Below are 14,439 nucleotides of genomic sequence, written 5' to 3' on the forward strand. Positions count from 1 at the left end.
GGATATGCAGGCTAACACGGGCAAGATCAATACTGCTGCTCTCTTTCAAAGTCAATCCCTGTTTTTCCTGTTCTCATCACTCTGTCATCACCAGGCAACTGAGACAATGGCAGAGAGAGTGCCTGTAGGCTATAAGAGTGTATGCGGCTGTTTATTGGTTAAGCATCTCCCTTTTTTGTCCTCTTTGTATTTTCACTTTATTGCATTGTTTCAGAATCCGAATAATCAGTGTACTGAAATTAAGCATGGCTATATTTGGAGGGCCAGCCCCTCATTAAACTGAGTGACTTCACTACATGTTAGGATCATTGAGAGGAGTCCCTGTGGCAGAATATATCCAGTGTAGCGTGATGGGCCATTAATGCAGACTGTCTGTGTGTATGAGAGTTTTTATAAGAGTTTATTCAATGGGGTTTAGGTTCAAACCGGAGTGGATTGGTATTAGATATGGTTTTATCTTTTTTATTCTTCATGCTACAGAGGAGTGACTTAAAAGGGGCCTTATATTTTCATTTTATTTTCCCCTGAGGTACATTTATATTGTAAGTCAAGGTTTGCACCAACAACAGTCGTAATTTAGTTTCACATGACCATTACCCACCTTCTCTTCTCTAGAATTAAACAGGCAGTTTTTGATACTGCACCTTGAAGATTCATATTTAAACTCTTTACACTTGAAATGAGCAAGAGGCTGTTCACTCAAGAACAGCCTAATATGAGGACTTTTAGATAGATAAAGACTTTTAGGTGCTGTTTTTTAAAAGTTTTTCTATGTAAACGTGCGCTAGATTGAGGTCTCAGACTGTTGAGCCACATCCCCCTGTTTTTCAGCGTCTTGCATAGGAGAACCAAATATTGAAGTAGCTGTGTCAAGTTAAAAGAACTTAAAAATGCATCTTGAGACACCTGCTTTCTGTTCCATTCACTGCACTGTGTCTAGCTTCTTTTAACGTGAGAATGTGTTCGGTCTAAATGACTCCTTAGAGTTAAAAAAGCCAAATGCCTGCTGGTTTATGCTAGAAAGCGCATACGCATTAGCCAAACTAGCTTGAGGTTTTTTGTGTATTTTGAGCTAATCAAGTAAAATTTATTATGCTATTTTATTTAGAAAATTTTTTTTGGGGAATAGAAACTTAACAAGTAAGATGGTATTTAACAAGGGATTGTAGAAGCGTGTCAGCTGAAATTTCGTTATACTGTTTATACCATGATAGATATATTTGCATGGCTAATAGTGGCCAGAGCTGCTTTACATTATTTACACATTAGTTGTTTACGGCTGCTGAGGTATGTTGCAACTTGTTGCATTAATATAGAATTCAAATGATGTGTAGTCACAGATGTCAGTATATCGGCAATTTTAGAACAGTTTCAAATGTGGCTCATACAAACAGCATTTATCATTCAGAACTACAGGTATCCGTTTTATAGATGAAGTTACTGTTTACAAACAAATGCTCGGTTCTGGCACTTTGGATTCTTTTGGCACAGAAAAAAATAATGGTTGTCAGTAGGTGCTTTGCTCAAATTGAGCTGAAAATGCTTAAAAAGTGCTGTTTGTGGAGTTTGTGAAGATTATTGGAGATTTGGGCTCAGGTTCGGTGGGTCAAGACAAACTCAGTATTTGATATAAGTTATAATATTTCACTGATCACTGTCAGCACTGTTGTCTATTCCAATAAAACCCACTTACCCCATAACAGCTGTTGGTAGATTTAAACTTTTCACCAAGGAATAGCACAAACTACGATTGCAAACCGCTATTTTTAATTTCCAGAGTGCAATCGCAGTGACAGATGAGGTGAAATTTGATCTAACAATGACCTTACCACCATGTAAGATCTAACGGGATGAGCGGTTCTGGCTTACTTGGCGCCCTAGGCGAGAGCCGATGTGGTGCCCCCCCCTTAACGCCACCTGTCGGGGCACCTTTCTCCTATTATGATCCTGCAAGCTCTGTACGGAGGTAGAGTGGCACGATTTGGGGCAACTTCCTCCCATTGCGATCTTGCAAGCTCTGTCGGGGGACTGGGTGGCAAGATTTGGGGCATCTTTCTCCCATCACGATCTTGCGAGCTCGAGGCAGGGCCGAGGTGGCAGGATTTGGGGCATCTTTCTCCCAATGCAAGCTCGGGGCAGGGCCAGGATGGCACGATTTGGGGCACCTTCCTCCCATCGCGATCTTGCAAGCTCTGTGCAGGAGCGCCCGGCAGGGAACCTGTCATGCCGCCACACAGAGCATTGCCGCCCTAGGCAGCTGCCTTCGTCACCTATGCCAGGACCTGCCACTGACAGGACCCCATCTTCACCACCGCAGCACATAGGCTACTGTTTGTGAGAGGATAGTTCTATGTGAATAATTCTAAAATTATGTCTTTGCATTTTGTTTAGACTGTAGTAAGTCACTGCAATCGAAACTGGTTGTTATTAAATTTGAAAATTGAATATGATATTATTGAAGTCAAATATTATTATTTACTGCATTTCAGCCACGGCCCGTGCATTTTAAGTCTAGGCCTTCAGTGCGATTCATGCCATTAAGAAAACACAGTTTCACAATGAATAAGACACCGTATGCCTTTCATACATTACATGGCAGTCAACTAATAATACCAATTGAAATTTTAAAGACATGTCCATGCACAAAAGCCAGAACCAAGGAGATCTAATACCAAGAAAAAGCTCTCTAATAATATTTGCAATTTAAATTTTGCTTGCAATAAATTTTGTTTCGTCAGGGTAGATCCGACACGGAATGCTCAAGCAGCCTAATTTACACTTAGAAAACTCCTGATGTTGCTATAACAATGCAAAAAGCACTAACCAATTTGCTTGAAGTGAAAATCAGTCCTCCTTTCCTGTTTAATTAATCAATCGCACGATCATGCAGAACATCTCAGGTTTTTAAATCCACAAGGATCTCTTTCTCAAAGGCAATAACAGCAGCGATGACAGCTGACTCGTCAGCAAGATCTCGCACTCTTTGCTTTCAAATTATGTACATCACATAAAGCATGATTGTGTCACTCAAGGCCAGCTAGAAGGCCTGGACTGGGGCATATCCTAAAGACCACACCCACAAGAACAAATAAATCAATCTGATTGGCTGATGAATCTGACAATCTTACTTTAGATGCCTATTCACACTGTTGAGGGATTCTGTGGAAATTCTGAAGACCTGACGGGGTGGAGCTCAGACTCACGCACTACTTCGGCTAAGGAGCATGGCTTTGGGCATGCGATGTGTGAAACAGGTGTCACACTTTGCTTGTAAGCATCGAGGAATATATTCTGATTGGATAAATGTTTTTGTTTTTTGCTATTCGTTTGTAGCTGAATTAGGAGTGTAAAGCAATTGAAAATGCATAGGCAAAAAGGTCAATGAGAATGAAAGGATGAAAAAATATTTATTTATTAGGCATGTTACGCCAGCAGAGAAGGCTTTGCTGGCCCTAAGAAATTGCCACTGCTGCATGTGGACCAATAATTTAAGCAGAAAAGGTAGATTTTGCATGTCTCTTGGTAGTTTTCGTCAACCTTTTATTAACATGAACATTATTGCAGTTAAACGATTAAAAGATTTTAAAACTGCATCACTGCTCATATCCACCATTGTGATATGCTGCTCAAAAGAACCCGGAAGTGACGTCATGGTTATTTCATCTATAATATTAGTTTTACTGATTTCTAATTTGTTCTCAGTTGTTACACAGTGTGAAGCTGTTTTTGCACTGATGCTAGACTAATCGTTTATTTGTTATGAATATGTTGCATGAAAAATTTTATCTTTCGGTCATTATGTTACTAATAAGAAATAAGATTTCATTTATAGAGATTTGGTCATACCGCCCTCCTCTGGTGATGATCACAAAAAAATCCTTAATAGTGTTAATGTTAAAGCTCTGAGTCCTCCAAAGCAAGCCAATGAAATTGATGCTTTGATCCCTGAGGCATGTAGAATCACTAATCGGGTAGCCATATTGGCCATTACTTCTTTAATTAATATGGTACATGAAGCACCTCCGCAAAGTTAATGAACGGCTCAAACCAATCAACACGGTCCCTCCATAATTACAGCTACTATCAAGGGTAACATCCCAGGGTCCTTTTAAAGAGAGGACAGTATTTAAAATTATTCTACCTCTGAGAGCCAGAAAATGGAGAGAGAGAAAGAGAGAAAGAGAATTAGGAAGTGTCTATCAGTGTATGCAAGGTGCAGGGAAAAACTTTTTGCATCTAAAACAACGGAATTAGGTTAAGGCACTCCTTAGGGGATATGCAGTCAGGTTTTGTGGTTACAGGGAGGTGAGTGCTCATGCTGATGGGCTTTGTGTGCCGTGTGTGGTTTACAAATGCCTTTGTGGGAGGAAAAGCTTTTGGAAGGGTGAAGCGAAAACAGTAAAACTCATAAAGCTTTGCTATATGGAGGCTCTGTGGAGAAAATGTCCATCTTAGCTTAATTCCCTGCAGTGGCGGTGCCATTGAAACGGCTCATTTCTGGGATGTGTCGCTTAAAACAGAATAAATAGCTATTCGAGTCATTTTGTAGAGGTCGGGGGACAGTTGTTCTGTCTTTGAATGCTAATGCTAATGCTTAAGGCAGCCCATAGGCACTCCTCTCACCCACAGTCATTGGTACTTATATTTTTTTTTACTTCATCAGTGGATCAGTGATCCTAGCTTTTCCTATTAACTTGGCAGGAGTAGCCAGAAGGAATTTCAGCAGTAAAACAGTTTGAGCTATTTGTTACATTAGAAGGGGAAATGCTTTAAGAGCATTTTAAGAGCACTTTAGAACATAGACTTGCCTTGAAGCTATCTATTTTAACAATTACCCCTGAAGACAGAGTCTCTTTAGAGATATTACAGTTTCATTTTCTGTTTTGTATGATTTTCTGGAAAGCTGTTTTGAAACGATGTGTGTTGTGAAAAGCACTATACAAATAAAAATGACTTGACATATATTTAAGGACATTAACGTGAGAATGTGCGGCAGAACATTCAGCATTACTTAATTTTTATTTGGGGGGAGGGGTATTTATGTGTTCACGTCATGTCGAAATAACCGTAATTACTAAATTCTGGCTTTACCATTCACATCTTCATAAACCTCATATTTACTAGGTGTAAACTCAGAAATCTATGATAGCTCTGACTTGGCCGTCAGTTAAAGGTAGTTTACGTATATTTCTGTTTGAAATGCCATTTTATTTTTGCCAAGGTTACCTTGAGGGTTTGTTCTTAAATATTTTTCAAGAACATATACAACAATTTTATTGGAGGGATGTCAAAAGCATGAAATGGACAGCTCAGGATGGTTGCTAGTGAAGGATTTGGGATTGTACTGGATGTGTTCTTGTAGTGCAATCAGCCAATCAGCATTTTCAGAACATCATTTTTTTGCAGCTCCTTGCAGCTCCAGTTAGTCACAGCATTTAAGAATGGCTCAAAAACAATTGTCCCCATTAGCAAAGATGGCAGATTTTAATTTGTTTACTTCCAAGTAACTGCCATTAAAATTAAAAGAAACACTAACAAATAGCTTTCTCTATATATTATAGACTTTTTTGGTTTGGATGTCAAACAATTGAGTCAGGTATCTAAGCAAAACATTTTTGCAAAAATGTATACCATTGTTTTTTAATTGAGTTCAGACATCATATACAGTAAGGATGCCTTAAGAAAACTGATTCATAAAAGGCAGACAATGTCTTGGTAAATTTGGGCACTCTGGTTTAAACTGCTGCCACAGGCTTTGATACTGACCTCTGCAGGTCCCCAGATAACACTGATCAGGACAAAAGTCTGCTTCCACAATGACCAATGTGGATTATGGGATTTGTAGGTATATACCCCTTAAAATCTATCATTAGAGTTATAATCATTCCAATCGTGCATTCTCCTTCTGTTTGGGATGCACAAGTGAAGCTCTCAGCTAATTCTGCAGTTTATCTCCTGTGTTCATTGGTTTAAGAAATAGCCTGTGATAGGCAGACCCTGGATCTTTATCACACGCTTTAGTACCTTTGCATCTTTGTGGAAAGCCCAGATACCCAAACCTTCCGCAGCCTGAAACAGCTGGCTGGCTCTCAAAGAGGGGTCTGTGGCTAATCCGGTCAGCTCGCTTTATGTTAGCCTATCTGTTAATCCAGCAGGCAGTGTGCCACAAGCAGCCCTCCATAGATATCATCCTCATCATCCACTGTTTAGGATTATCACACCGGTGCACACACAGACATACATACTGTATATGAAGCCATAAATATATGGACAAACAATGTTCTCTCTTTGTTGATAATAGACAACTTGAAAGGCTCGATTGACGGGCAGTTTTCTTTCCTGTACTGATGTATTTCCGATTGAAACAGGAAGTTGTGGAACATACGGTATCAAAACGTTTTTTTATTATTGTCAATAGGCAAAAAAAAAAAAATGATTGTCAATAGGTTTCATCACAGCCACGAACGATACTTTGCTTCTTGCTAGTCTGTTACATTTGGTATTAGGAGGAGGGACATTCTCATTCTAGAGAGCATTTGGTTAGACAAAAATATGTGTAGTGCAAGATGAGTCATCAATATTTTTGGTCCAGTATTTTAGGACTAAATTTTAAATGTGTAATCTACCAAGATAATTTTGTCAACTTTTAGGAGTACACTAGCATATAGATTGTTTCAACACAAATACACATGAACTAAAAGCCACAAAACTCCCATTTTTATTTCATGGGGTCTTAAAAAGAATCCAATATAATAATATGTCTTTCTTTTCCCACCTCCTTCTCTGTTCATTTCTGCAGTTGACTTTATAGGAGGGTTTGATTCGTATGGTTACCAAGGGCCACAGAAAACATCCCATTTGCAACTACAACCGATGTACATGTAAGTACTGCACACACAATGGGTTTTAAATAAAAATGAATCTAAGTGAGGGTTTGAAATATTCTCTTATGCAGTTCCAGCAGTGGTTTATTAAATATTGGTGCTTCAGGGCAAATTTTTATGTACTGTACTGTACAATCTCACCTCTGTACAACTGCTTATTATAGCCATAGCTTGCAAAGACAACCAAGATTTATTGCAATATTTTAGTCATCTTATTGCAAAGTTTTGGTCATCATTCGGTCCTCTGCCATTTTTAGAATGAATTTTTTTCACCATTTTTTAACTTCTATAATGTGGCTTCACTGATGGAGGCTCTCTGTGCTAATTAATAAATACATTTAATGTTGACGCTTTTACCCTACAAAGGCAAAACACAGTATTTAAAAATGGCTTCAAAGTTTTTTGATTGTCCAGTCAAATGTAGATTATCAAATTTTCTCACTCTGTTTATCTGTCACAGGACAAATTGTAGTCTAAAGAGACCCATTTTCATTCATAACTCAATTTGAACCAACATATGTAATTACTCTGTTTTGCCTTGGCACAGCAGTATTTTCATTATAGATATTTTTGTTGCAGCACTAGTTTCTAAATCCATGTACTCTCATTTAGTGCAAAACACGATGTATTGGACACAAAACTGGACAGGACATAACTGGAAAGATAACTGGACAGTATTTCTCTGAGAGGTGGCCTGAGACAGGCCAAGAGCATAACAAAACCCTTTGGAGTATCCCAACTGGAACAATGTCAAAAAAAATGATAACATTGTCAGTGTGATGGGGATAGAAGTTAGGTCAATATTAGAGGAGATGATCTGTTTGCTTAGTCTCTGTTGACAGCTTAAATGTTTATGAGGAAGTAGTTGAATGCTCAGAGGTGGGAGATTTAAAGAGATTTGGCTTATTGACACTGATCTATTGGTGATTGTGTTCTGTAGAGTCAGCTTTTATGTCCACAATGCTCTCCATTATGCCAGGGGGTGAGACAGCAATACTATCAAAGCTTAGGCTCATGATCTTTGGCAGCTGCCAAAGAGATGACAGCTCTTTGATGGAAGAGGACTCCGCGATAAAGGAGGGGCTTGTGTATTTCAGATCAGAGCCAGAAATTAACAAACTTTTCTCATGAAAACACACTTTTTTATCTACATTTTTGCAAAACTGACTCTTTGTAGCCAAAGTATTTCAGCAGTTTTATGGTAAAATAAACAATAGAGGCGCTGCTCATCTGTTTTTCATCCCAAATTTGCTTTTTAACACAATCGGTTAGGTTTAAGGTTTAGGGCAAGGAGGTTGGTCTTGTGGCTTTTCAACTTAAAAAGGTTTAAGCTTAAAAAATGCCATCTGATTGGAAGAACATTTTACTCGCTTTTAGCATCACTCAGTGGATATTTCACCCTGGAAAATGCCACCCAAAGTGACATAAATGACCCAGACATATTATTTTATATTTAAATGTGTAGGCAAAGTACCCTCGTAATGAATTGCTCTTCCTTTTGTTATGTAACATTTTGTATATAATTATATTCTGTTCTTGGCCCATCTAGTCATGTTTAGTTTGGGTTAAGTCCCTCTGCAGATGTTATTGTGACCTGTAGCTGTCAGACTGAAAACACTTGAAACAAATTTAAATACATCAAAATCGAATCCGTTGCTTGTCGGTCTGTTATTTAAAATGTGTTCTAGCAAAGTGTTTAATGTGTTCGGATATTTGATATTGATTTGATTATACAGTAAATGTAACAACCATAATTTTGTGTTAGCCAAATTAATAATTTATTTCATTTAATTAATCTGTTCAAGTGTTTGACATTAATGAACACAAATGCTGTTTTTATATGGTTTAAAAACAATATGCCCTCATAAGAATAAAAAGGGCCCATGTAAATCAGTTCCGGGGGGGAAAATATTGTCCTTTACTAAATTGCACTTGGTTAGAGTCACTGAACATTAAATGCAAAATGATGAATAATATTTGTTTGAATTCTTGATGCTAACACTTCATTCATAAAAATGACTTGTAAATGCAACAATCACAAGGCATTTAACGTCCATAAATGATGCATTTCAGACTGAAATAGAATATTCAGAGGAAAAATAATATTTAATGACACTTGATTTAATTTATCATAGTTTAATTTAATTGTGAAGTGGACAGTGATATCATGTCCCTGGTTACATCTGCAAAAAGGAAAGTCGTTTCAGAGGTGGAGCAAAGTTATTACAATTTGATGATACATTAGGAATTCATTTTTATTTTTTTTATTTTTTATTTTATTTTTTAGACTGAAGTTCACTGACGATTCATGGGCAATAAAAGTAGGGATATTTATTAAAAAAGAAGTTTTGATTTTGTTCATTTGTTTTATTTTTTATTTCATTTTACGATTTAGGATATATATTATTCAGTGTTAGCTCAAATAAATAACCTCAACTGTACTGTCACCATGGCATCATCCAAAGTCATCTTTGGCCTGTGGGTGAGCTCAGCCCATCTGATGTGAAACATATGGCAGGGGTCCAAATGTGCCTGTTGCCAGTCCTGGCACACAAGTGACACCGATGGCAAAATATCAGCCGGAACACTCCCTGCCATGCTCTATGGTAGGAAGGGCACAGCTGTGCTGCCCAGCGTCTGAGTCCAGAGACAAGATAAGGGCAGGCTGGAATTCTGCCAGTGACATGTGATCAGAAAGGATACCCCATATGGATTAAGATTTGTGAAGTTGCAAGCCGATTCACCCATAATACTAGAGTGTTTGTCCCGAGAGAATTCCTAAAGGTATCCTTTTATAATGGGACCTTCTGTCATTTTAATCATAATGGCTCATGAAAGAAAGTTATGTTAACCATAACACAATTTTACTTAAATTGGCATTAAGTAATTGTTTGTTTACATTTTCTTGACCAAAATTAATCAAATGGAAGTGTATATAAAGTGGGTATATACAGTATGTACAGCTTAGTGTCCAAAGGAATGGTCCAGGACATGGGTCGTGGTGTCGTGATCAAATGAGTCCTCCTGTGAAATCGAGTCCCAAGGGGTTAACAGTTTGTAATGTCTGATCAAAAACCTGTCGTGTTATTGCGATGGCTTTGAAACAATGTGTATTATGAAAAGCACTATGCATATGAAAATATCTTGATTGGCTTCACATAAATAATGAACATATTTATTAAAAGAAAATCATGCATTAAAGACTTGTTTTAGGAAAGTTGGCTTGACCTAAATGTTCCTAACACAAACCTGCTGAGAACACATATATTTTTGGGGAAAAGAAATGTATATATTCAGACTGCACAGAATTGCCATTGACAGCTGTTCCCTCATAATAGCTGGTGTGCATATAAGATTGTAAGGTGTGTAAATGTCTAATATACGGTATATTGTGGTTCAGTAATTCAGATGGCTTGCAAAATGTATACTAACTGAAAATCATAAAGAACAAGAAATATTAAATTTCACAATCTACAGTATTTTCTATAGCTTTGGTTACATACTATTGTGTGTAACATATGATTTAAAAGTCTTTAAATATCATATTTACAAAGTTATATCGACACGCATCATAAAAGGATTTTGACACCAGCGGCCGCATAAATTCTTGGATTCTTTGTATAACAATGACAATTAGAAGATCTCTAACAATGATTCTGAACATATTTTGACAGACATAGTGTTTCACAATTCACAGGTATATTCTTTCCTCATTAATTAATTCTGCAATCAAAAGTGTCAGATAATAGAATGGGCCATTAATATGACTGGAGTCTTCATCCCATGTTGATTTACATCATTTTAAAAATAACATATTTAGTGCACCTTTAAATAAAATACCTTTAAGCTTTTCTTCCATAAATTGGAGTCCTGCTTTTACAGCCACTGATGTACACAGTGGAAGGGTGCAGTTACATGGGCTTTTAGATCAGTGACAAGTCACAATGCTTTGTTCAACTCTAAGATCCATCTATATTCTCTTCTGGGAAGGAACAGATGCTGTAAAATTGGGATTAATGAGGATTACACAGAATGAACAGAGAAAAAGAATGAATTATTCTCTAAAAGCACTGCAGCCCCTCATTACCCATAAAAGCAACCCTGGTCTTATTTGGTAAAGGTATCTTGTTGAAGATGCACTGCATATTCACTGTCAGCCTGTGTTTTGTATTTATTACATGGCCGGCTGACTAAATCATTCCGTCGCGTCACAAGTCTCTTGCCTTTGTAAATGTCAGAGCCGCACTTTTCCATAATGCATTGGAGTGCTTTGAATGGCAGGTCCATCCATAAGTATGTATCCATAAGGGGTATATTTTTTAGACGCATGCTTCGGTAAAAGTATGTGCGTGTGTTTAGTGATTGAGCGTGGAGAAAAAATGAATAATGAAAAGAGGGAAAAGGTCACAGCTAATAATTATTTGGAAGGGCAAACAAAGAGTAAAACTGAAATTAAATGAATAGATCCAACTCAGAAGCCCACCAACACAATGAATGAAAAACCACATAGACAAAAAGATCCTTTGTTTTACCCAGCTACAAAACAACAGCTCAATCAAGTAGTCAATCAGTCTTCACAGCTGATACCGTATCAGTGTCAGCCCATGGGTCTAATTGTGTGAATTTATTCCATGCACTGTTTTTCATGTTTAAAAATAATCAAATGTTCAAATTTTGAAAATGTTGCTTAGATCAGAGGTGCTGAACTGGTGGGTCGCAGGTCTGTTCACCTAATAGAGGAAAAACAATTGCAATCTAAATGCAAATAGTAAAATCCAACAAACCATGAAGAGATAAGAAGAGCTATATCATCTTTTGGGGGGGGGGGGGGTATTCCCACACTGCAATAAAATTAGTTTAAAAAGCATTTTTGCAAAATTTAGTGAGGTTTACGCTTAAGACAAGGAAAATACTAAACTATTTGCCAAAGCGGTAAGAATTGTATTTATTTATTTATATATAATTTATTAATACTTTTTTCTTGTTTAAGCATAAATCTCACTAAAATTGGTCATATTTCTCTGAAAACAAGACAAAATATCTAATGCCATTTTGCTTCTCAAGTAAATACATCTTATTTTAGGAATGTTTCGATATTGTTACCCGAAAACAGGACAAAAATACTGAGTAAGAAAATGATTTTTGCCGTGAATATCTTTAGTTTATGAATTCAGAGGCCATACTTATAGTCAAACTCTACTGTAGTTTGGTGCAAATTCATCCATCACACTGGTAGAAGCTTGCCAAATTTAGCAATGCCAACATGGTTGCATGACATACTTGAAAACTATTAACTAAACTATGTTTAGTTTACTAGACTACATTAAAATATGGATTCACATGCAACAAGGGTAAACATGGTCAGGAACAAATATCAGCATAAACGTCATCGATGAATAAATGATGAGAGAATTTTAATTTTTGGGTGAACTATCCCTTTAAAAACCACTGGCTTTAACACTGTCATTTCCTTGTTTTCTTCTTCCATAGGTCAAAGTAATGGATTAACTGCCTTATCAACCAATCAAAATGAAGAACTGATGTTCGAACAATGTCTTTCAACGTTAATGTCTTAACATAATAGTGTCTTACGAACTGTTGGAGGAACACGAATCCGACAATTTAATCTCAAAGACTCAAGCAACAGCGGATTTTATTTTTATTTTATTTTATTTTTTTGTCTATTCCCAGTCTTTCCTCCTTCAGAGCACCAGAGCATCACTGTAGAGCTGGGCTTTCACTGTCCGTAGACGCGAGAGAGCCTCCTTGTGGCTGATACCCTCTTTGCCACTATCATCAATGCAAAACAATTCTTAGCGAAGGAGCAAATTTAGTTGATCTCTGTGGATGTCAGTGGAAAGATCTTGAGCACAGCGGCAATAAGAAAGACTTGGAATCGTGCAATGGAGCAAATGGACTTCAAGTGTGTTTTGACTGACTTTCCTGGAAACCATCCATAACTTAAAAGAATGTTCATTAACCAGTCAGTATGATATTACCTTATCTGAAGTAGTCCTACGATCTTCAAACGATGACTGGAGTGAATTCTTGTGGAGAGATTTATTTGGTAGTGTTTACAAAGGGTCATTCCAAGCTTTGGATTTATCATCGCACTGGGTTTTCTTACAGTATCTAATCGCAACCCAGTTAGTTTCTCTTCTTTCTCCTGGATGTACTTGTCCTGAAAGTGCCAAGAACAGTTACAAAAGCCGAATATTGATATCAGTAGCTGCTAAGAGACTCATATCTTTAGAGTTAAACAACATTAAAAAATACCTATGATTTTATCCATTAATAACTCCATCATGGGATCAGCCGTATTTGTTTGCATGAGGTGTCAAAATCAGTTGCGTATTTAATATCTTTTAGCTAGAACTAGGCCAGCCTTGAAAGGGGTAACAGTTGGCCTAAAGGCGACTGTCCTTGCTCCAAAAGGTTATTTGTGAATATTGTGTTTTTCTAAAGATGGTGTTGAGTCTTGTTATAAAGATAATGAATAGAAAATTTTAAATTCTTTCTATTTTGAGCCTTTTTTTAACATGTGTGCCAGTGTTAACTCTTTTCTAGTAGATTAATAATTTATTATGCTATATAAGTGGGCCTTTCTTTTCAATATAAATGTACATATTGATGGGGGAATCTTTGGAGAGGGGTAGGGATAGAGATGCATTATTATTTGTAGTGTGTGGCACTATAGTCTACTATGAGTCTACTCAATTTAGAACTTTTTGTTTTCTGTAGGCGACAGGAACCCAATCGTTAAAAGCTTTTTAAAATGGATAGTTCACCCAAAAATATAAATATCGTCATTATTTACAGTACTCACCCTATTGTTGTTCCTAACCCATATTACTTTTTTTTTCTTCCATGGAACAATGTGAGGGTGAGTAAATAATGACAGATTTTCAATTTTGGGTGAATTACCCCACAATTGTTCCCCAACAGTAAAGTTGGCAACACTCACTATTAACAGCCAAAGCTATTCAGGTTTGTTAAAGGGATAGTTTACCCAAAAAAACAAAACAAAAATGTATCATCATTTACTCACCCTCATGCCATCCCAGATGTGTATGACTTTCTTTTTTCCAGCAGAACACAAAAAAAAAAAAAAAAAAAAAGATTTTTAGAAGAATATCTCATCTCTATAGGTCCATGCAATGCAAGTGAATGGTGATCAGACATTTGTAGCTCCAAAAATCACATAAAGGAAACATAGAAGTAATCCATAAGACTCCATTGGTTAAATCCAAATCTTTTAAAGCGACATGACAGGTGTGGGTGAGAAACAGGTCAATGTTTAAGTCCTTTCTTAACTGTAAATCTTTACTTTCACATTCAGCCAACCTACTGGTTGGGGCTTGGCAACGGTGGAATTTGATAGTAAAAAAGTTCTTAAATATTGAACTGTTTCTCACCCACACCTAACATGATGTTTCAGAAGACATGGATGTAATCACTGGAGTCTTATGGATTACTTTTATGCCTCCTTTATGTAATTTTTGGACCTGAGTTCTGGTCACCATTCACTTGCATTGTGAGGACCAACAGAGCTGAA

General features: G+C 37.1%; 1 protein-coding gene across 1 annotated transcript in view; it reads left to right on the forward strand.

The window, feature by feature from the left end:
• Nucleotides 1-13,968, forward strand: part of LOC127416076 (sodium/potassium-transporting ATPase subunit beta-1-interacting protein 2-like) — a 271,196-nt gene extending 257,228 nt beyond the window's left edge. Inside the window, exons 6-7 of the mRNA XM_051655196.1 lie at nucleotides 6,800-6,881; nucleotides 12,375-13,968. Of these exons, the coding sequence (XP_051511156.1) occupies nucleotides 6,800-6,881; nucleotides 12,375-12,384 (92 nt within the window). The 3' untranslated portion in view covers nucleotides 12,385-13,968. The remainder of the gene's footprint in view (nucleotides 1-6,799; nucleotides 6,882-12,374) is intronic.
• The last annotated feature ends 471 nt before the right edge of the window (nucleotides 13,969-14,439 follow it).

Source organism: Myxocyprinus asiaticus, chromosome 25 (assembly GCF_019703515.2).
Source record: "Myxocyprinus asiaticus isolate MX2 ecotype Aquarium Trade chromosome 25, UBuf_Myxa_2, whole genome shotgun sequence".
Taxonomy (NCBI): Eukaryota; Metazoa; Chordata; class Actinopteri; order Cypriniformes; family Catostomidae; genus Myxocyprinus; species Myxocyprinus asiaticus.